General features: G+C 42.8%; 1 protein-coding gene across 1 annotated transcript in view; it reads left to right on the top strand.

Moving 5' to 3' along the window:
* The first annotated feature begins 4,247 nt into the window (after window positions 1-4,247).
* The window catches only part of LOC100313568 (capicua-like transcription factor), a 68,821-nt gene continuing 46,009 nt past the window's right edge, over window positions 4,248-27,059 (top strand). Inside the window, exons 1-2 of the mRNA XM_085499048.1 lie at window positions 4,248-4,423; window positions 5,239-6,679. Coding sequence (XP_085355174.1) covers window positions 5,251-6,679 — 1,429 coding nt within the window. The 5' untranslated portion in view covers window positions 4,248-4,423; window positions 5,239-5,250. The remainder of the gene's footprint in view (window positions 4,424-5,238; window positions 6,680-27,059) is intronic.

The following is a 27,059-nucleotide window of genomic DNA, read 5'->3' as shown; positions in this document are numbered from 1 at the left end:
GTTGTTAGGGCAACCGTTGCAGGTCAAAGCCCTGGTCGGCTACGATTGTTAACGAGAGTACTGGTACAGAGCGCCTTGTCAGCTTAAACTATCGACCGTGAACGGCGTAACCATCGACAAGGAAACTTTTTAATGTCTAACAAATGTAGATTTGTTTTTCACGAAACATTAAAACAAACCACGGGACTAGTCTATGGCATAGGGGTATCCCCGGGTTGAGACCTTTCAAAGTGCATTGTCTCTAGTAACCGTGATTGTGTTTTCGTGCTTAATTGCGCTATTGTTATTTGGCCGTAAATCTTACGTTACCACCGTATTTTATTTCTACGTTTCCATAGTGACACATGTTTTGTTATGTTAGAGCATATACCATAGTAGTAACAAATCCAATATAATGGATATTATTATTATTTGTTTTATTTATTTTTCATTATTTGTATTTATTTTACTCCATTTCTTTTTTTGTTTCACTATTAATTCCCACGTGGGCAAAAATAAAGTGAAACCAACAATAATAAAAAAAGGGGACGAAATAATCGCACACTGATCTTTTAATCAGATTGGTGTCAAAAAAAGTTGTTTAATAAGTTAAAATAATAATTTACCATGTACACCGGAAACGGAATGTTTCAATTGAAGCTATGATTTGGATTCAGTTTGACGAAAGTTTCATCTTTTAGGGCGGCTAACTGATGTACCATACACGACTTACTGTCGTTGATGGAACATTCAGTTGTATCTTGAATCGCGAATTTTATTATCAAATCGTATCGTAAAAACATAGCCCCTCCTTCTACTGGAGAGTATATGGTAAAAAGCAGTGAGATAGTCTAATTATGCACGTCTCAAACTTCACAGGACTATTTTGCTAGTACTGAATAACTTGAAGTAACGGAAAAAAATAAAAGTTCATAAAGCAATTTTAGTCAAAAACCATACCATGATTTCACCCATTCATAGCCAGAAATCGGTTGAGAAACGCTCTACAATTTTATGTTATGTGATATACTAGTAAACTATCCCTGTTAACCCGGGACGCAGTGAAAGTTTATGATTGAACAAAAGTGGCGACATTTGTAAATTTTCAGGCAACTGAGGGCGCACTCGGGATTGATTGGAAATGATCCACATTATTTTTGTTTTTGTTCAAATTTTATTTATAAATTTTGGATCATAATTATTGCGAGAGCGGGAACTGATTAAATTTGTCTAGAATGAAGAATGAAGTCTTCCTTCAGGTTATGTAATCTTCAGAGATACTCTTTGCTCGTTGATACGTTGATGACAGTTGACGAAAACTTGTATTGCATCATTCTATAAGGAGTCTCAGATAAACCTGGGTTTGGTGGGGAGAACGTAAGCAGTTAACCATTGCGACATATATTCAAAATGTTGATTTCAGGTTCAAAGGTTATCATGTTATATATTTTTTTTAATATTTTACATCCATGATTCATTAAATTAGTTTAACTGGTTTACAGTGCTGCTAGAGATAAAACTAATCTTTTTGTTATTTATGCTATTAAACAATATTTAGTCTAATTCTGAAAACTGCAACAGTGTTTTGAAAAAAAAGTCGATAAAGGGACGAACCAGAGGAGAATTACATACTAGACCCAACACAAGAAGCTTGCAGACACTGGTTCTGTCTTTTATCTTTTACGTGGATAAACGCAGTCTATTACTGTAGCCAGTCCGCAATGCATGATGGGAATACATGGTCGATTTCAGAATTAAATGATTGCAACAAACAATTGTGGCAATATTTAAACACCACACGCACATCTCTGCCTTGACCTGCTCTATAGTATCCCCAACTCCGCTGTCTTGTGCATGGGAAGAGAAGGAGGAGGGCGGTGCATGACGTGTTCAACTGTTGTACGTAATGTGTACGTCATCAAAACTAATCAAGTGATATAAGAATAAAGAACAACCGCCGTGCTGAGAACAAAACAGTGACATACTTAATAAACATACCTTCACACGACCTTGAACTGCCTGTACATTAATTTCATTGAAATAATAATACTAATTATTATTATACTAATTATTATTATTATTATTATTATTATTATTATTATTTATTATTCTCATTATTATTATATGATGTCATTCATGTTGTGCTGGGAACAACTACCATTGTTTCACTATGAGTACGATAATGTTTGTCGTCGACGCCCATAAAACCATATAATTCGGTAATACGAACTGATTTTTTCTTTTTTTTTTCTTATCGTGTTTTGTCACAAATTTGTACAAGTACAGTGCATAAAATGTTTACGTGTAAATTGGGAATACTGTGATTACAACATGAAGTTGTGAATCGATCTGATTTAACTTGCCATGACCGACATTGTAGACGTAGCACAAACTCACAGTAATTTACCCGCGTAAGGACACGTATAAAAGTCAACACATTCACACAGAGTACGGCCAAAACAATGTTGCATGAATTAACTCCCAAATAAGGAAGCTCATTTGCATGTAGCCCCGGCCAAACATAAATCCAGCATAAATTATACATTTTCCAAATATGGCAAGTCATCATTTAAATAAACTGCCATATATGGTATTAATTAACATAAATAAATAAATAAATAGTAGCAATTGTGTGATCGTCAGCATATTCGCTTTGTTGCTGGCGGTACGTGCACCTATATGACGATAAATAGGGATGTCACCATGGAACCCAAACGACTGCACAACTATCATGGAGCTTCATGGTAACAATGATAGCTTTGAACATAAAAACGAGTGGGCGAGCCCTACAAAAATCAGGATTATTTTCGGGAAAATTTTTAAATTTGTAAATCTGGTTGTCTCATGTAAATTAGTGTACAGTCTATGCACTATTTCATTTCCAACTTGGATTATATTTCTCCAACCTTCGTCTCCAAGGGTGGGTTCATTATGATTTGGTGTTCGCCGGTACCTGCGCGACCCGCCGAAAGAAATCAGAGACTACGAGTCAACAGCTGTTACATCCATTTGACGTTCATTCAGCCCCCCCCCCAAATAACAAGGTGTGATAAATAATGTCTAACGTGGAAAGCCTTGGGCTGCTGCAACTTGCAATAAACTGAAAACTGTTATTGTTCATTTCAGACTTTGAGCTCCACTAATGTATATGTTTATTTATTTTTTCTTTCGTTCGTTTTATTTTTTAGACCGAACACAATGAAAGTGTGACATAACTTTGACACGCCACCCACATAATTTCACAAGCTGTGTTAATTTATTCAGACAACGTGTTAAAATAAATGTTTGTCCAATATAATTAAAATATAAATCATAAACAATCATACCTCGTTGAAAACATTGACTTCTTATGGGCATATTGTTTAAAATTGCATATCCGTTTGACGATTTGTAATATAATTGAATAGGAATAGAAGAATACTTGATTTGGACAAAAAAAACTGACATTTCTTATTTGGTTTTAAAGTATAATAAAGCTACATGTATATACATACAACTAGCAATGATGGGTGTGGCGTATAACCGGGTAACTTGGCAACCCTCGGCCAGTGTTTATTGTTTATTTGAATGCCCTGTCAGTCTTGTTTACCAATTAAATGTCAACTTTAGCCTATTATTTAGTAGTCTGACATCATTGTTCCAAAAATAGCCATGCGCCAATGCGAATGAACATGGCCCCACACTGTTTCCTCCAAGCAATTGTCTTCTAATTGAATATTCATCATTAAGCAATAATTATTGTTAATGGCAAAATTGCTGTATTAATGCAAATACAAACATTTCTTTGGCTATGCGAGCTGTATATACAGCCGATGGGCAGCCATACTCGATAGTAAATTGCAGCACGCCGGCCCTAAGCAACTAGGGTAATTTTAGTTCATAGCGACTCGCACCTGATTGGTCGCATAGCTAATCACTGAAATGATGTTTATTTCCCGTTCACAATGACATGCCGAATCCTGTGTGATACTTGGAGACAAAAGGCGAAAATCTGTCTTAAAATGCATGCAATTTTATCAGATTTGTTTTCAAATTTTAGCCGAAATATAGCTTCATCACTTGCATCAACTCAAACGAGTGCAAGAATTTTTTGAGAATCGAAATTGGGCTGAAAGCGTTACGATCTGGTCGAAACCTGGAATGAGGGGCGTGTCCTTTAAATTTGATAAACACTTCACGTGATCACGTCAGAAAACCGATAACCCAATCAGGAACAATCATACTAACTTGACTGATCACGTGCAAAAAGTATATCCAATCAGATTGCTCGTTTTACAAGGGCATCTGCTCATTCACCTTTTTTAGTGTTCAATGCATCGCAGGCGAAAAACGCCGATTTTGTCGAATTCTGACGATTAGTGCGGGGAAGTAACCAAGTTCGAGGCGCTGTGAAGAAATTTCTGGATGCATCTTGGTGAAGACGGTCTCTCGGACCGATCTTGAGGTAAAACACTGATGCTTGGTATAATTTTCGGTGTGTTTTTGACGATCACGATGGTCATTGTATATCCTGACTCCTCAGTAAATTTTTGCTCGCATTGTACGATGACGAAATTGGAACCGTTCCCGTTAGCGTTTCTTTACAGTTTCCTCATTATTTTAGACGCCATGCCAGTCAGATTTTGTAGATTTTTTCCTATCACAATCATCGATAGTTACACTACCCAGTTATCGAATAAATAAATAAAAATATGGTTGCATTTTAGTTTAATTGTCGGACAAACTGGGGGTTTAATTTGTTTTTCTTTGGCCATTTCAAGATCAGTTGTTTGCCCTCTCTGACAAATACGGCCTTGTTGCTAAAACGACACCGATCATATCAAATTGAATTAAAGGAAGCGTAGATTTCTCTGACCTCATAGCAAGATGCTTCAACGTCGTCGCTTGAATTTGTCTGAGTTGAATTAGTGTAGGAAGCTTTTAGCTGTGACCATTTAGTCGACTGGCAATGTTTGGTACGATGTCTGTGACGTGAGTAATTGCCACCTCGCTCCATATCGGGTTTACTAGACAACTTCAGCTACATTGTATAGTTCATGTGAGGACTGTGATCGCTGAATTGTCTTTGTTGAATTTAAACAAGCTTTCTATATATAATATTCGGTATTATTTCTTGCTTTAGCGATCACATTTTTTATTGCCACGGAATGTGATTGTTACCAGTCACGATATAGTATTGTTTCATTCATTCCGTTTGGCCGGCTGGTCTTATACTACGTGAACGACTAACATAAACTCTGTTTAACTATCTGTGTACAGGACATAGAAATTATGAATCGGAAAGGTGAGAAATCGCGACGTACCAAGAAATCCCCTCCCCATAGTGGCAAAGACGATTCACCAGCACCGCTCGGTGGACGTACTAAGTCAAAGAGAAACAAACCCACCGACGTCAGTGGTGAAGAAAGTGATGAAAAGTCAGACGAGAGAAATTTAGTAAATAAAAAAGGAAGGGCATCCCAGAGAATGTCTCCCAAGCCCAGTTCACAAATAGAACGCTCTGTTGGATCACCAGGGCAGAATAAAAGGAATTTGAAACAGAAAACTATTACAAGAAAAAGAAAAGGCAATCCAGAAGATAGCGATTCAGATGTAGAAAGTTTACAGCACTCGAGCAGTAGCAATAGTAGAGACGAAGGAGCATTTGAGAAAACTCCTCTGTCAGTTGGCAGAAAAATTTCAAAAGCAAGACTCTCAGTTGGTGAAATAAGTGAAAGTGTGGTAACAAAACTGGCAGTGGATTTCAAAGCGTATAAAGCTCACAGAGTTCTTGCAAAACGAGAAGGGTCCTTCCAACCAGGAATTATTAAACAACACAAGAAAAACAAAGACCTTGGTGTCTTATTTGATGGTGATCGAAATTTAACATATTTTGCTGATATATTGGAAAAACAGAGTATTGACATCATCAGTGATACTATTCCATCACCTGGTAGTGTTGCCGTGGGAACAAGAGTGTGTGCACGGATCAGTCAGGATGAGAATATGTTCTGTGAGGGCATTGTAACAGAGATAAGTTCACGTCCACTTTCGTATCATGTTGCCTTGGATAATGATAAAAATGAGGTAGGGTCTGGAGAGGAAGGCGAGTCAGTCTGGGTTCCACGATCAAATTTACGACTACTCAGGGCTCCATGGGAAGCAGAGAATGCTCCTCAAACACAACCAGTGCGTCAACTCAAGTATGAGGTTGAAATGAAAAAAGAAGATATAGAGAGTGAAGACTCAGGAGATGAGATGAGAAAGTTTAGTTTTGAATCGAGTGAGAGTTCAACAGCACCTTCACCTCATTTGCTACCTGGCTCACCGGTCAAACGTGGGCGTGGCAAAGACCGCAGACAACCTATCAAGAAATGTGAAACGAACAGTCGTAGCAGCACTGTGTCATCAGAGAGAAGCAGTAGTACAGTTTCCCCAGCAACAACACCTCAACCAAAATACAAGAAGGGAGATGTTGTTTGTGCTCCCAATGGAATACGAAAAAAATTCAACGGTAAACAGTGGAGGAGGCTGTGTTCAAAAGACGGTTGTACTAAAGAATCCCAGAGAAGGGGTTATTGCTCACGTCATCTTTCATTACGTGGTAAAAGTCTGCGGGATCCCAGTGGGTTTCCTGGACGGAGAAAAGGACTACTAAAGGACCAGGAACTTGAATGGGAGGAATCGGGGACATCACAGAGTGATTCAAGCATTAGAACAGGTAAGGTGCATCCTTTTATAAGCATTCATCCGCTGGTACGGATCAGATGCTGATTGTATACTGAAAACATAGATTCATGACATTTAGTGAATGAATGAATGAATGAATGAATCAATAGAATCTGAATTTAACTAAACTTCAAACAAGGGAGTGAAGAGAACCATACTATTCCATGTCATACATTGGTGAGGAGAACCATACTATTCCAAGTCACACATTGGTGGGGAGAACCATACTATTCCATGTCACACATTGGTGAGAAGAACCATACTATTCCATGTCATACATTGGTGGGGAGAACCATACTATTCCATGTCACACATTGGTGGGGAGAACCATACTATTCCAAGTCACACATTGGTGAGGAGAACCATACTATTCCAAGTCACACATTGGTGGGGAGAACCATACTATTCCAAGTCATACATTGGTGGGGAGAACCATACTATTCCATGTCACACATTGGTGGGGAGAACCATACTATTCCATGTCACACATTGGTGGGGAGAACCATACTATTCCAAGTCACACATTGGTGAGAAGAACCATACTATTCCATGTCATACATTGGTGGGGAGAACCATACTATTCCATGTCATACATTGGTGGGGAGAACCATACTATTCCATGTCACACATATGAATGGGGAGAACCATACTATTCCATGTCATACATTGGTGGGGAGAACCATACTATTCCAAGTCACACATTGGTGAGAAGAACCATACTATTCCATGTCATACATTGGTGGGGAGAACCATACTATTCCAAGTCATACATTGGTGGGGAGAACCATACTATTCCAAGTCACACATTGGTGAGAAGAACCATACTATTCCATGTCATACATTGGTGTGGAGAACCATACTATTCCAAGTCATACATTGGTGGGGAGAACCATACTATTCCATGTCACACATATGAATGGGGAGAACCATACTATTCCATGTCATACATTGGTGGGGAGAACCATACTATTCCAAGTCACACATTGGTGAGAAGAACCATACTATTCCATGTCATACATTGGTGGGGAGAACCATACTATTCCAAGTCATACATTGGTGGGGAGAACCATACTATTCCAAGTCACACATTGGTGAGAAGAACCATACTATTCCAAGTCATACATTGGTGGGGGGAACCATACTATTCCAAGTCATACATTGGTGGGGAGAACCATACTATTCCATGTCATACATTGGTGGGGAGAACCATACTATTCCAAGTCACACATTGGTGGGGAGAACCATACTATTCCAAGTCATACATTGGTGGGGAGAACCATACTATTCCATGTCACACATATGAATGGGGAGAACCATACTATTCCATGTCACACATTGGTGGGGAGAACCATACTATTCCAAGTCACACATTGGTGAGAAGAACCATACTATTCCATGTCATACATTGGTGGGGAGAACCATACTATTCCAAGTCATACATTGGTGGGGAGAACCATACTATTCCAAGTCACACATTGGTGAGAAGAACCATACTATTCCATGTCATACATTGGTGTGGAGAACCATACTATTCCAAGTCATACATTGGTGGGGAGAACCATACTATTCCATGTCACACATATGAATGGGGAGAACCATACTATTCCATGTCATACATTGGTGGGGAGAACCATACTATTCCAAGTCACACATTGGTGAGAAGAACCATACTATTCCATGTCATACATTGGTGGGGAGAACCATACTATTCCAAGTCATACATTGGTGGGGAGAACCATACTATTCCAAGTCACACATTGGTGAGAAGAACCATACTATTCCAAGTCATACATTGGTGGGGGGAACCATACTATTCCAAGTCATACATTGGTGGGGAGAACCATACTATTCCATGTCATACATTGGTGGGGAGAACCATACTATTCCATGTCATACATTGGTGGGGAGAACCATACTATTCCATGTCACACATTGGTGGGGAGAACCATACTATTCCAAGTCATACATTGGTGGGGAGAACCATACTATTCCATGTCATACATTGGTGGGGAGAACCATACTATTCCATGTCATACATTGGTGGGGAGAACCATACTATTCCATGTCATACATTGGTGGGGAGAACCATACTATTCCATGTCACACATTGGTGGGGAGAACCATACTATTCCAAGTCACACATTGGTGAGGAGAACCATACTATTCCAAGTCACACATTGGTGGGGAGAACCATACTATTCCAAGTCATACATTGGTGGGGAGAACCATACTATTCCATGTCACACATTGGTGGGGAGAACCATACTATTCCATGTCACACATTGGTGGGGAGAACCATACTATTCCAAGTCACACATTGGTGGGGAGAACCATACTATTCCATGTCACACATTGGTGGGGAGAACCATACTATTCCATGTCACACATTGGTGGGGAGAACCATACTATTCCATGTCACACATTGGTGGGGAGAACCATACTATTCCATGTCACACATTGGTGGGGAGAACCATACTATTCCATGTCACACATTGGTGGGGAGAACCATACTATTCCATGTCACACATTGGTGGGGAGAACCATACTATTCCAAGTCACACATTGGTGGGGAGAACCATACTATTCCATGTCACACATTGGTGGGGAGAACCATACTATTCCAAGTCACACATTGGTGGGGAGAACCATACTATTCCAAGTCACACATTGGTGGGGAGAACCATGCTATTCCATGTCACACATTGGTGGGGAGAACCATACTATTCCATGTCACACATGGGAGTGGGGAGAACCATACTATTCCATGTCACACATATGAATGGGAGAACCATACTATTCCATGTCACACATTGGTGAGGAGAACCATACTATTCCAAGTCACACATTGGTGGGGAGAACCATACTATTCCAAGTCATACATTGGTGGGGAGAACCATACTATTCCATGTCACACATTGGTGGGGAGAACCATACTATTCCAAGTCACACATTGGTGGGGAGAACCATACTATTCCATGTCACACATTGGTGGGGAGAACCATACTATTCCATGTCACACATTGGTGGGGAGAACCATACTATTCCAAGTCACACATTGGTGGGGAGAACCATACTATTCCAAGTCACACATTGGTGGGGAGAACCATACTATTCCATGTCACACATTGGTGGGGAGAACCATACTATTCCATGTCACACATTGGTGGGGAGAACCATACTATTCCAAGTCACACATTGGTGGGGAGAACCATACTATTCCAAGTCACACATTGGTGGGGAGAACCATATTATTCCATGTCACACATTGGTGAGGAGAACCATACTATTCCATGTCACACATTGGTGGGGAGAACCATACTATTCCAAGTCACACATTGGTGGGGAGAACCATACTATTCCATGTCACACATTGGTGGGGAGAACCATACTATTCCAAGTCACACATTGGTGGGGAGAACCATACTATTCCAAGTCACACATTGGTGGGGAGAACCATACTATTCCAAGTCACACATTGGTGGGGAGAACCATACTATTCCAAGTCACACATTGGTGGGGAGAACCATACTATTCCAAGTCGCACATTGGTGGGGAGAACCATACTATTCCATGTCACACATTGGTGGGGAGAACCATACTATTCCATGTCACACATTGGTGGGGAGAACCATACTATTCCAAGTCACACATTGGTGGGGAGAACCATACTATTCCAAGTCGCACATTGGTGGGGAGAACCATACTATTCCATGTCACACATTGGTGGGGAGAACCATACTATTCCATGTCACACATTGGTGGGGAGAACCATACTATTCCAAGTCACACATTGGTGGGGAGAACCATACTATTCCAAGTCACACATTGGTGGGGAGAACCATACTATTCCAAGTCACACATTGGTGGGGAGAACCATACTATTCCAAGTCACACATTGGTGGGGAGAACCATACTATTCCAAGTCACACATTGGTGGGGAGAACCATACTATTCCAAGTCACACATTGGTGGGGAGAACCATACTATTCCAAGTCACACATTGGTGGGGAGAACCATACTATTCCAAGTCGCACATATGAATGGGGAGAACCATACTATTCCATGTCACACATTGGTGAGGAGAACCATACTATTCCATGTCACACATATGAATGGGGAGAACCATACTATTCCATGTCACACATTGGTGGGGAGAACCATACTATTCCAAGTCACACATTGGTGGGGAGAACTATACTATTCCAAGTCACACATTGGTGGGAAGAACCATACTATTCCATGTCATACATTGGTGGGGAGAACCATACTATTCCATGTCATACATTGGTGGGGAGAACCATACTATTCCAAGTCACACATTGGTGGGCAGAACCATACTATTCCAAGTCACACATTGGTGGGGAGAACCATACTATTCCATGTCATACATTGGTGGGGAGAACCATACTATTCCAAGTCACACATTGGTGGGGAGAACCATACTATTCCATGTCATACATTGGTGGGGAGAACCATACTATTCCATGTCATACATTGGTGGGGAGAACCATACTATTCCAAGTCACACATTGGTGGGGAGAACCATACTATTCCATGTCATACATTGGTGGGGAGAACCATACTATTCCAAGTCACACATTGGTGGGGAGAACCATACTATTCCAAGTCACACATTGGTGGGGAGAACCATACTATTCCATGTCATACATTGGTGGGGAGAACCATACTATTCCAAGTCACACATTGGTGGGGAGAACCATACTATTCCATGTCATACATTGGTGGGGAGAACCATACTATTCCATGTCATACATTGGTGGGGAGAACCATACTATTCCAAGTCACACATTGGTGGGGAGAACCATACTATTCCAAGTCATACATTGGTGGGGAGAACCATACTATTCCATGTCATACATTGGTGGGGAGAACCATACTATTCCATGTCATACATTGGTGGGGAGAACCATACTATTCCAAGTCACACATTGGTGGGGAGAACCATACTATTCCATGTCATACATTGGTGGGGAGAACCATACTATTCCATGTCACACATTGGTGGGGAGAACCATACTATTCCAAGTCACACATTGGTGGGGAGAACCATACTATTCCAAGTCACACATTGGTGGGGAGAACCATACTATTCCAAGTCACACATTGGTGGGGAGAACCATACTATTCCAAGTCACACATTGGTGGGGAGAACCATACTATTCCATGTCATACATTGGTGGGGAGAACCATACTATTCCATGTCACACATTGGTGGGGAGAACCATACTATTCCAAGTCATACATTGGTGGGGAGAACCATACTATTCCAAGTCATACATTGGTGGGGAGAACCATACTATTCCATGTCACACATTGGTGAGGAGAACCATACTATTCCATGTCACACGTTGGTGGGGAGAACCATACTATTCCAAGTCACACATTGGTGGGGAGAACCATACTATTCCATGTCACACATTGGTGGGGAGAACCATACTATTCCAAGTCACACATTGGTGGGGAGAACCATACTATTCCATGTCACACATTGGTGGGGAGAACCATACTATTCCAAGTCGCACATTGGTGGGGAGAACCATACTATTCCAAGTCACATATTGGTGGGGAGAACCATACTATTCCATGTCACACATTGGTGGGGAGAACCATACTATTCCAAGTCACACATTGGTGGGGAGAACCATACTATTCCAAGTCATACATTGGTGGGGAGAACCATACTATTCCAAGTCACACATTGGTGGGGAGAACCATACTATTCCAAGTCATACATTGGTGGGGAGAACCATACTATTCCAAGTCACATATTGGTGGGGAGAACCATACTATTCCATGTCACACATTGGTGGGGAGAACCATACTATTCCAAGTCACATATTGGTGGGGAGAACCATACTATTCCATGTCACACATTGGTGGGGAGAACCATACTATTCCATGTCACACATTGGTGGGGAGAACCATACTATTCCAAGTCACACATTGGTGGGGAGAACCATACTATTCCATGTCACACATTGGTGGGGAGAACCATACTATTCCAAGTCACACATTGGTGGGGAGAACCATACTATTCCATGTCATACATTGGTGGGGAGAACCATACTATTCCATGTCATACATTGGTGGGGAGAACCATACTATTCCAAGTCACATATTGGTGGGGAGAACCATACTATTCCATGTCACACATTGGTGGGGAGAACCATACTATTCCATGTCACACATTGGTGGGGAGAACCATACTATTCCAAGTCACACATTGGTGGGGAGAACCATACTATTCCATGTCACACATTGGTGGGGAGAACCATACTATTCCAAGTCACACATTGGTGGGGAGAACCATACTATTCCATGTCATACATTGGTGGGGAGAACCATACTATTCCAAGTCGCACATTGGTGGGGAGAACCATACTATTCCATGTCACACATTGGTGGGGAGAACCATACTATTCCAAGTCACACATTGGTGGGGAGAACCATACTATTCCATGTCACACATTGGTGGGGAGAACCATACTATTACAAGTCACACATTGGTGGGGAGAACCATACTATTCCATGTCACACATTGGTGGGGAGAACCATACTATTCCATGTCACACATTGGTGGGGAGAACCATACTATTCCAAGTCACACATTGGTGGGGAGAACCATACTATTCCATGTCACACATTGGTGGGGAGAACCATACTATTCCAAGTCACACATTGGTGGGGAGAACCATACTATTCCATGTCATACATTGGTGGGGAGAACCATACTATTCCATGTCATACATTGGTGGGGAGAACCATACTATTCCATGTCACACATTGGTGGGGAGAACCATACTATTCCAAGTCATACATTGGTGGGGAGAACCATACTATTCCATGTCATACATTGGTGGGGAGAACCATACTATTCCATGTCATACATTGGTGGGGAGAACCATACTATTCCATGTCATACATTGGTGGGGAGAACCATACTATTCCATGTCACACATTGGTGGGGAGAACCATACTATTCCAAGTCACACATTGGTGAGGAGAACCATACTATTCCAAGTCACACATTGGTGGGGAGAACCATACTATTCCAAGTCATACATTGGTGGGGAGAACCATACTATTCCATGTCACACATTGGTGGGGAGAACCATACTATTCCATGTCACACATTGGTGGGGAGAACCATACTATTCCAAGTCACACATTGGTGGGGAGAACCATACTATTCCATGTCACACATTGGTGGGGAGAACCATACTATTCCATGTCACACATTGGTGGGGAGAACCATACTATTCCATGTCACACATTGGTGGGGAGAACCATACTATTCCATGTCACACATTGGTGGGGAGAACCATACTATTCCATGTCACACATTGGTGGGGAGAACCATACTATTCCATGTCACACATTGGTGGGGAGAACCATACTATTCCAAGTCACACATTGGTGGGGAGAACCATACTATTCCATGTCACACATTGGTGGGGAGAACCATACTATTCCAAGTCACACATTGGTGGGGAGAACCATACTATTCCAAGTCACACATTGGTGGGGAGAACCATGCTATTCCATGTCACACATTGGTGGGGAGAACCATACTATTCCATGTCACACATGGGAGTGGGGAGAACCATACTATTCCATGTCACACATATGAATGGGAGAACCATACTATTCCATGTCACACATTGGTGAGGAGAACCATACTATTCCAAGTCACACATTGGTGGGGAGAACCATACTATTCCAAGTCATACATTGGTGGGGAGAACCATACTATTCCATGTCACACATTGGTGGGGAGAACCATACTATTCCAAGTCACACATTGGTGGGGAGAACCATACTATTCCATGTCACACATTGGTGGGGAGAACCATACTATTCCATGTCACACATTGGTGGGGAGAACCATACTATTCCAAGTCACACATTGGTGGGGAGAACCATACTATTCCAAGTCACACATTGGTGGGGAGAACCATACTATTCCATGTCACACATTGGTGGGGAGAACCATACTATTCCATGTCACACATTGGTGGGGAGAACCATACTATTCCAAGTCACACATTGGTGGGGAGAACCATACTATTCCAAGTCACACATTGGTGGGGAGAACCATATTATTCCATGTCACACATTGGTGAGGAGAACCATACTATTCCATGTCACACATTGGTGGGGAGAACCATACTATTCCAAGTCACACATTGGTGGGGAGAACCATACTATTCCATGTCACACATTGGTGGGGAGAACCATACTATTCCAAGTCACACATTGGTGGGGAGAACCATACTATTCCAAGTCACACATTGGTGGGGAGAACCATACTATTCCAAGTCACACATTGGTGGGGAGAACCATACTATTCCAAGTCACACATTGGTGGGGAGAACCATACTATTCCAAGTCGCACATTGGTGGGGAGAACCATACTATTCCATGTCACACATTGGTGGGGAGAACCATACTATTCCATGTCACACATTGGTGGGGAGAACCATACTATTCCAAGTCACACATTGGTGGGGAGAACCATACTATTCCAAGTCGCACATTGGTGGGGAGAACCATACTATTCCATGTCACACATTGGTGGGGAGAACCATACTATTCCATGTCACACATTGGTGGGGAGAACCATACTATTCCAAGTCACACATTGGTGGGGAGAACCATACTATTCCAAGTCACACATTGGTGGGGAGAACCATACTATTCCATGTCACACATTGGTGGGGAGAACCATACTATTCCAAGTCACACATTGGTGGGGAGAACCATACTATTCCATGTCACACATTGGTGGGGAGAACCATACTATTCCAAGTCACACATTGGTGGGGAGAACCATACTATTCCATGTCACACATTGGTGGGGAGAACCATACTATTCCAAGTCACACATTGGTGGGGAGAACCATACTATTCCAAGTCACACATTGGTGGGGAGAACCATACTATTCCAAGTCACACATTGGTGGGGAGAACCATACTATTCCAAGTCACACATTGGTGGGGAGAACCATACTATTCCAAGTCACACATTGGTGGGGAGAACCATACTATTCCAAGTCGCACATATGAATGGGGAGAACCATACTATTCCATGTCACACATTGGTGAGGAGAACCATACTATTCCATGTCACACATATGAATGGGGAGAACCATACTATTCCATGTCACACATTGGTGGGGAGAACCATACTATTCCAAGTCACACATTGGTGGGGAGAACTATACTATTCCAAGTCACACATTGGTGGGAAGAACCATACTATTCCATGTCATACATTGGTGGGGAGAACCATACTATTCCATGTCATACATTGGTGGGGAGAACCATACTATTCCAAGTCACACATTGGTGGGCAGAACCATACTATTCCAAGTCACACATTGGTGGGGAGAACCATACTATTCCATGTCATACATTGGTGGGGAGAACCATACTATTCCAAGTCACACATTGGTGGGGAGAACCATACTATTCCATGTCATACATTGGTGGGGAGAACCATACTATTCCATGTCATACATTGGTGGGGAGAACCATACTATTCCAAGTCACACATTGGTGGGGAGAACCATACTATTCCATGTCATACATTGGTGGGGAGAACCATACTATTCCAAGTCACACATTGGTGGGGAGAACCATACTATTCCAAGTCACACATTGGTGGGGAGAACCATACTATTCCATGTCATACATTGGTGGGGAGAACCATACTATTCCAAGTCACACATTGGTGGGGAGAACCATACTATTCCATGTCATACATTGGTGGGGAGAACCATACTATTCCATGTCATACATTGGTGGGGAGAACCATACTATTCCAAGTCACACATTGGTGGGGAGAACCATACTATTCCAAGTCATACATTGGTGGGGAGAACCATACTATTCCATGTCATACATTGGTGGGGAGAACCATACTATTCCATGTCATACATTGGTGGGGAGAACCATACTATTCCAAGTCACACATTGGTGGGGAGAACCATACTATTCCATGTCATACATTGGTGGGGAGAACCATACTATTCCATGTCACACATTGGTGGGGAGAACCATACTATTCCAAGTCACACATTGGTGGGGAGAACCATACTATTCCAAGTCACACATTGGTGGGGAGAACCATACTATTCCAAGTCACACATTGGTGGGGAGAACCATACTATTCCAAGTCACACATTGGTGGGGAGAACCATACTATTCCATGTCATACATTGGTGGGGAGAACCATACTATTCCATGTCACACATTGGTGGGGAGAACCATACTATTCCAAGTCATACATTGGTGGGGAGAACCATACTATTCCAAGTCATACATTGGTGGGGAGAACCATACTATTCCATGTCACACATTGGTGAGGAGAACCATACTATTCCATGTCACACGTTGGTGGGGAGAACCATACTATTCCAAGTCACACATTGGTGGGGAGAACCATACTATTCCATGTCACACATTGGTGGGGAGAACCATACTATTCCAAGTCACACATTGGTGGGGAGAACCATACTATTCCATGTCACACATTGGTGGGGAGAACCATACTATTCCAAGTCGCACATTGGTGGGGAGAACCATACTATTCCAAGTCACATATTGGTGGGGAGAACCATACTATTCCATGTCACACATTGGTGGGGAGAACCATACTATTCCAAGTCACACATTGGTGGGGAGAACCATACTATTCCAAGTCATACATTGGTGGGGAGAACCATACTATTCCAAGTCACACATTGGTGGGGAGAACCATACTATTCCAAGTCATACATTGGTGGGGAGAACCATACTATTCCAAGTCACATATTGGTGGGGAGAACCATACTATTCCATGTCACACATTGGTGGGGAGAACCATACTATTCCAAGTCACATATTGGTGGGGAGAACCATACTATTCCATGTCACACATTGGTGGGGAGAACCATACTATTCCATGTCACACATTGGTGGGGAGAACCATACTATTCCAAGTCACACATTGGTGGGGAGAACCATACTATTCCATGTCACACATTGGTGGGGAGAACCATACTATTCCAAGTCACACATTGGTGGGGAGAACCATACTATTCCATGTCATACATTGGTGGGGAGAACCATACTATTCCATGTCATACATTGGTGGGGAGAACCATACTATTCCAAGTCACATATTGGTGGGGAGAACCATACTATTCCATGTCACACATTGGTGGGGAGAACCATACTATTCCATGTCACACATTGGTGGGGAGAACCATACTATTCCAAGTCACACATTGGTGGGGAGAACCATACTATTCCATGTCACACATTGGTGGGGAGAACCATACTATTCCAAGTCACACATTGGTGGGGAGAACCATACTATTCCATGTCATACATTGGTGGGGAGAACCATACTATTCCAAGTCGCACATTGGTGGGGAGAACCATACTATTCCATGTCACACATTGGTGGGGAGAACCATACTATTCCAAGTCACACATTGGTGGGGAGAACCATACTATTCCATGTCACACATTGGTGGGGAGAACCATACTATTACAAGTCACACATTGGTGGGGAGAACCATACTATTCCATGTCACACATTGGTGGGGAGAACCATACTATTCCATGTCACACATTGGTGGGGAGAACCATACTATTCCAAGTCACACATTGGTGGGGAGAACCATACTATTCCATGTCACACATTGGTGGGGAGAACCATACTATTCCAAGTCACACATTGGTGGGGAGAACCATACTATTCCAAGTCACACATTGGTGGGGAGAACCATGCTATTCCATGTCACACATTGGTGGGGAGAACCATACTATTCCATGTCACACATGGGAGTGGGGAGAACCATACTATTCCATGTCACACATATGAATGGGAGAACCATACTATTCCATGTCACACATTGGTGAGGAGAACCATACTATTCCAAGTCACACATTGGTGGGGAGAACCATACTATTCCAAGTCATACATTGGTGGGGAGAACCATACTATTCCATGTCACACATTGGTGGGGAGAACCATACTATTCCATGTCACACATTGGTGGGGAGAACCATACTATTCCAAGTCACACATTGGTGGGGAGAACCATACTATTCCATGTCACACATTGGTGGGGAGAACCATACTATTCCATGTCACACATTGGTGGGGAGAACCATACTATTCCATGTCACACATTGGTGGGGAGAACCATACTATTCCAAGTCACACATTGGTGGGGAGAACCATACTATTCCAAGTCACACATTGGTGGGGAGAACCATACTATTCCATGTCACACATTGGTGGGGAGAACCATACTATTCCATGTCACACATTGGTGGGGAGAACCATACTATTCCAAGTCACACATTGGTGGGGAGAACCATACTATTCCAAGTCACACATTGGTGGGGAGAACCATACTATTCCATGTCACACATTGGTGGGGAGAACCATACTATTCCATGTCACACATTGGTGGGGAGAACCATACTATTCCAAGTCACACATTGGTGGGGAGAACCATACTATTCCAAGTCACACATTGGTGGGGAGAACCATATTATTCCATGTCACACATTGGTGAGGAGAACCATACTATTCCATGTCACACATTGGTGGGGAGAACCATACTATTCCAAGTCACACATTGGTGGGGAGAACCATACTATTCCATGTCACACATTGGTGGGGAGAACCATACTATTCCAAGTCACACATTGGTGGGGAGAACCATACTATTCCAAGTCACACATTGGTGGGGAGAACCATACTATTCCAAGTCACACATTGGTGGGGAGAACCATACTATTCCAAGTCACACATTGGTGGGGAGAACCATACTATTCCAAGTCGCACATTGGTGGGGAGAACCATACTATTCCATGTCACACATTGGTGGGGAGAACCATACTATTCCAAGTCACACATTGGTGGGGAGAACCATACTATTCCAAGTCACACATTGGTGGGGAGAACCATACTATTCCAAGTCGCACATTGGTGGGGAGAACCATACTATTCCATGTCACACATTGGTGGGGAGAACCATACTATTCCATGTCACACATTGGTGGGGAGAACCATACTATTCCAAGTCACACATTGGTGGGGAGAACCATACTATTCCAAGTCACACATTGGTGGGGAGAACCATACTATTCCATGTCACACATTGGTGGGGAGAACCATACTATTCCAAGTCACACATTGGTGGGGAGAACCATACTATTCCATGTCACACATTGGTGGGGAGAACCATACTATTCCAAGTCACACATTGGTGGGGAGAACCATACTATTCCATGTCACACATTGGTGGGGAGAACCATACTATTCCAAGTCACACATTGGTGGGGAGAACCATACTATTCCAAGTCACACATTGGTGGGGAGAACCATACTATTCCAAGTCACACATTGGTGGGGAGAACCATACTATTCCAAGTCACACATTGGTGGGGAGAACCATACTATTCCAAGTCACACATTGGTGGGGAGAACCATACTATTCCAAGTCGCACATATGAATGGGGAGAACCATACTATTCCATGTCACACATTGGTGAGGAGAACCATACTATTCCATGTCACACATATGAATGGGGAGAACCATACTATTCCATGTCACACATTGGTGGGGAGAACCATACTATTCCAAGTCACACATTGGTGGGGAGAACTATACTATTCCAAGTCACACATTGGTGGGAAGAACCATACTATTCCATGTCATACATTGGTGGGGAGAACCATACTATTCCATGTCATACATTGGTGGGGAGAACCATACTATTCCAAGTCACACATTGGTGGGGAGAACCATACTATTCCAAGTCACACATTGGTGGGGAGAACCATACTATTCCATGTCATACATTGGTGGGGAGAACCATACTATTCCAAGTCACACATTGGTGGGGAGAACCATACTATTCCATGTCATACATTGGTGGGGAGAACCATACTATTCCATGTCATACATTGGTGGGGAGAACCATACTATTCCATGTCACACATTGGTGGGGAGAACCATACTATTCCATGTCATACATTGGTGGGGAGAACCATACTATTCCAAGTCACACATTGGTGGGGAGAACCATACTATTCCAAGTCACACATTGGTGGGGAGAACCATACTATTCCATGTCATACATTGGTGGGGAGAACCATACTATTCCAAGTCACACATTGGTGGGGAGAACCATACTATTCCATGTCATACATTGGTGGGGAGAACCATACTATTCCATGTCATACATTGGTGGGGAGAACCATACTATTCCAAGTCACACATTGGTGGGGAGAACCATACTATTCCAAGTCATACATTGGTGGGGAGAACCATACTATTCCATGTCATACATTGGTGGGGAGAACCATACTATTCCATGTCATACATTGGTGGGGAGAACCATACTATTCCATGTCACACATTGGTGGGGAGAACCATACTATTCCATGTCATACATTGGTGGGGAGAACCATACTATTCCAAGTCACACATTGGTGGGGAGAACCATACTATTCCATGTCATACATTGGTGGGGAGAACCATACTATTCCAAGTCACACATTGGTGGGGAGAACCATACTATTCCATGTCATACATTGGTGGGGAGAACCATACTATTCCAAGTCACACATTGGTGGGGAGAACCATACTATTCCAAGTCACACATTGGTGGGGAGAACCATACTATTCCATGTCATACATTGGTGGGGAGAACCATACTATTCCATGTCACACATTGGTGGGGAGAACCATACTATTCCAAGTCACACATTGGTGGGGAGAACCATACTATTCCAAGTCACACATTGGTGGGGAGAACCATACTATTCCAAGTCACACATTGGTGGGGAGAACCATACTATTCCAAGTCACACATTGGTGGGGAGAACCATACTATTCCATGTCATACATTGGTGGGGAGAACCATACTATTCCATGTCACACATTGGTGGGGAGAACCATACTATTCCAAGTCATACATTGGTGGGGAGAACCATACTATTCCAAGTCATACATTGGTGGGGAGAACCATACTATTCCATGTCACACATTGGTGGGGAGAACCATACTATTCCATGTCACACGTTGGTGGGGAGAACCATACTATTCCAAGTCACACATTGGTGGGGAGAACCATACTATTCCATGTCACACATTGGTGGGGAGAACCATACTATTCCAAGTCACACATTGGTGGGGAGAACCATACTATTCCATGTCACACATTGGTGGGGAGAACCATACTATTCCAAGTCGCACATTGGTGGGGAGAACCATACTATTCCAAGTCATACATTGGTGGGGAGAACCATACTATTCCAAGTCACATATTGGTGGGGAGAACCATACTATTCCATGTCACACATTGGTGGGGAGAACCATACTATTCCAAGTCACATATTGGTGGGGAGAACCATACTATTCCATGTCACACATTGGTGGGGAGAACCATACTATTCCATGTCACACATTGGTGGGGAGAACCATACTATTCCAAGTCACACATTGGTGGGGAGAACCATACTATTCCATGTCACACATTGGTGGGGAGAACCATACTATTCCAAGTCACACATTGGTGGGGAGAACCATACTATTCCATGTCATACATTGGTGGGGAGAACCATACTATTCCATGTCACACATTGGTGGGGAGAACCATACTATTCCATGTCATACATTGGTGGGGAGAACCATACTATTCCAAGTCACATATTGGTGGGGAGAACCATACTATTCCATGTCACACATTGGTGGGGAGAACCATACTATTCCATGTCACACATTGGTGGGGAGAACCATACTATTCCAAGTCACACATTGGTGGGGAGAACCATACTATTCCATGTCACACATTGGTGGGGAGAACCATACTATTCCAAGTCACACATTGGTGGGGAGAACCATACTATTCCATGTCATACATTGGTGGGGAGAACCATACTATTCCAAGTCGCACATTGGTGGGGAGAACCATACTATTCCATGTCACACATTGGTGGGGAGAACCATACTATTCCAAGTCACACATTGGTGGGGAGAACCATACTATTCCATGTCACACATTGGTGGGGAGAACCATACTATTACAAGTCACATATTGGTGGGGAGAACCATACTATTCCATGTCACACATTGGTGGGGAGAACCATACTATTCCATGTCACACTTTGGTGGGGAGAACCATACTATTCCATGTCATACATTGGTGGGGAGAACCATACTATTCCATGTCACACATTGGTGGGGAGAACCATACTATTCCATGTCATACATTGGTGGGGAGAACCATACTATTCCAAGTCACACATTGGTGGGGAGAACCATACTATTCCAAGTCACACATTGGTGGGGAGAACCATACTATTCCATGTCACACATTGGTGGGGAGAACCATACTATTCCAAGTCACACATTGGTGGGGAGAACCATACTATTCCAAGTCACACATGGGTGGGGAGAACCATACTATTCCATGTCACACATTGGTGGGGAGAACCATACTATTCCATGTCACACATTGGTGGGGAGAACCATACTATTCCATGTCACACATTGGTGGGGAGAACCATACTATTCCAAGTCACACATTGGTGGGGAGAACCATACTATTCCAAGTCACACATTGGTGGGGAGAACCATACTATTCCATGTCACACATTGGTGGGGAGAACCATACTATTCCAAGTCGCACATGGGAGTGGGGAGAACCATACTATTCCATGTCACACATTGGTGGGGAGAACCATACTATTCCATGTCACACATTGGTGGGGAGAACCATACTATTCCATGTCACACATATGAATGGGGAGAACCATACTATTCCATGTCACACATTGGTGGGGAGAACCATACTATTCCAAGTCACACATATGAATGGGGAGAACCATACTATTCCATGTCACACATTGGTGAGGAGAACCATACTATTCCATGTCACACATATGAATGGGGAGAACCATACTATTCCATGTCACACATTGGTGGGGAGAACCATACTATTCCAAGTCACACATTGGTGGGGAGAACCATACTATTCCATGTCACACATTGGTGGGGAGAACCATACTATTCCAAGTCGCACATGGGAGTGGGGAGAACCATACTATTCCATGTCACACATTGGTGGGGAGAACCATACTATTCCAAGTCACACATTGGTGGGGAGAACCATACTATTCCATGTCACACATTGGTGGGGAGAACCACACTATTCCATGTCACACATTGGTGGGGAGAACCATACTATTCCATGTCACACATATGAATGGGGAGAACCATACTATTCCAAGTCATACATTGGTGGGGAGAACCATACTATTCCAAGTCACACATTGGTGGGGAGAACCATACTATTCCAAGTCACACATATGAATGGGGAGAACCATACTATTCCATGTCACACATATGAATGGGGAGAACCATACTATTCCATGTCACACATTGGTGGGGAGAACCATACTATTCCAAGTATTACATTGGTGGGGAGAACCATACTATTCCAAGTCACACATTGGTGGGGAGAACCATACTATTCCATGTCACACATTGGTGGGGAGAACCATACTATTCCATGTCACACATATGAATGGGAGAACCATACTATTCCATGTCACACATATGAATGGGGAGAACCATACTATTCCAAGTCATACATTGGTGGGGAGAACCATACTATTCCAAGTCATACATTGGTGGGGAGAACCATACTATTCCATGTCACACATTGGTGAGGAGAACCATACTATTCCATGTCATACATTGGTGGGGAGAACCATACTATTCCAAGTCACACATTGGTGGGGAGAACCATACTATTCCATGTCACACATTGGTGGGGAGAACCATACTACTCCAAGTCACACATTTGTGGGGAGAACCATACTATTCCAAGTCATACATTGGTGGGGAGAACCCTAATATTCCATGTCACACATTGGTGGGGAGAACCATACTATTCCATGTCACACATATGAATGGGGAGAACCATACTATTCCATGTCACACATATGAATGGGAAGAACCATACTATTCCAAGTCATACATTGGTGGGGAGAACCATACTATTCCATGTCATACATTGGTGGGGAGAACCATACTATTCCATGTCACACATTGGTGGGGAGAACCATACTATTCCAAGTCACACATATGAATGGGGAGAACCATACTATTCCATGTCACACATATGAATGGGAAGAACCATACTATTCCATGTCACACATATGAATGGGGAGAACCATACTATTCCATGTCACACATATGAATGGGAAGAACCATACTATTCCAAGTCATACATTGGTGGGGAGAACCATACTATTCCAAGTCATACATTGGTGGGGAGAACCATACTATTCCATGTCACACATTGGTGGGGAGAACCATACTATTCCAAGTCACACATGGGAGTGGGGAGAACCATACTATTCCAAGTCATACATTGGTGGGGAGAACCATACTATTCCATGTCACACATTGGTGGGGAGAACCATACTATTGCATGTCACACATTGGTGGGGAGAACCATACTATTCCAAGTCACACATTGGTGGGGAGAACCATACTATTCCAAGTCACACATTGCTGGGGAGAACCATACTATTCCAAGTCATACATTGGTGGGGAGAACCATACTATTCCATGTCACACATTGGTGGGGAGAACCATACTATTCCAAGTCACACATTGGTGGGGAGAACCATACTATTCCAAGTCATACATTGGTGGGGAGAACCATACTATTCCAAGTCACACATTGGTGGGGAGAACCATACTATTCCATGTCATACATTGGTGGGGAGAACCATACTATTCCAAGTCACACATTGCTGGGGAGAACCATACTATTCCATGTCATACATTGGTGGGGAGAACCATACTATTCCATGTCATACATTGGTGGGGAGAACCATACTATTCCAAGTCACACATTGGTGGGGAGAACCATACTATTCCAAGTCACACATTGGTGGGGAGAACCATACTATTCCAAGTCACACATTGGTGGGGAGAACCATACTATTCCATGTCACACATTGGTGGGGAGAACCATACTATTGCATGTCACACATTGGTGGGGAGAACCATACTATTCCAAGTCACACATTGGTGGGGAGAACCATACTATTCCAAGTCACACATTGCTGGGGAGAACCATACTATTCCATGTCATACATATGAATGGGGAGAACCATACTATTCCATGTCACACATTGGTGGGGAGAACCATACTATTCCATGTCACATATTGGCGGGGAGAACCATACTATTCCAAGTCATACATTGGCGGGGAGAACCATACTATTCCATGTCACATATTGGCGGGGAGAACCATACTATTCCAAGTCACACATTGGTGGGGAGAACCATACTATTCCATGTCACACATTGGTGGGGAGAACCATACTATTCCATGTCACATATTGGCGGGGAGAACCATACTATTCCAAGTCACACATTGGCGGGGAGAACCATACTATTCCAAGTCATACATTGGTGGGGAGAACCATACTATTCCAAGTCATACATTGGTGGGGAGAACCATACTATTCCATGTCACACATTGGTGGGGAGAACCATACTATTCCAAGTCACACATTGGTGGGGAGAACCATACTATTCCAAGTCATACATTGGTGGGGAGAACCATACTATTCCAAGTCACACATTGGTGGGGAGAACCATACTATTCCATGTCATACATTGGTGGGGAGAACCATACTATTCCAAGTCACACATTGGTGGGGAGAACCATACTATTCCAAGTCACACATTGCTGGGGAGAACCATACTATTCCATGTCATACATTGGTGGGGAGAACCATACTATTCCATGTCATACATTGGTGGGGAGAACCATACTATTCCATGTCATACATTGGTGGGGAGAACCATACTATTCCAAGTCACACATTGGTGGGGAGAACCATACTATTCCATGTCATACATTGGTGGGGAGAACCATACTATTCCATGTCATACATTGGTGGGGAGAACCATACTATTCCAAGTCACACATTGGTGGGGAGAACCATACTATTCCATGTCATACATTGGTGGGGAGAACCATACTATTCCATGTCATACATTGGTGGGGAGAACCATACTATTCCATGTCACACATTGGTGGGGAGAACCATACTATTCCATGTCATACATTGGTGGGGAGAACCATACTATTCCATGTCATACATTGGTGGGGAGAACCATACTATTCCAAGTCACACATTGGTGGGGAGAACCATACTATTCCATGTCATACATTGGTGGGGAGAACCATACTATTCCAAGTCATACATTGGTGGGGAGAACCATACTATTCCAAGTCACACATTGGTGGGG

The sequence above is a fragment of the Saccoglossus kowalevskii genome, chromosome 5 (assembly GCF_978046115.1).
Source record: "Saccoglossus kowalevskii chromosome 5, keSacKowa6.1, whole genome shotgun sequence".
Lineage (NCBI taxonomy): Eukaryota > Metazoa > Hemichordata > Enteropneusta > Harrimaniidae > Saccoglossus > Saccoglossus kowalevskii.
The sequence above is the reverse complement of the archived record's forward strand: the minus strand, read 5'-3'. Positions and strand labels throughout refer to the sequence as shown.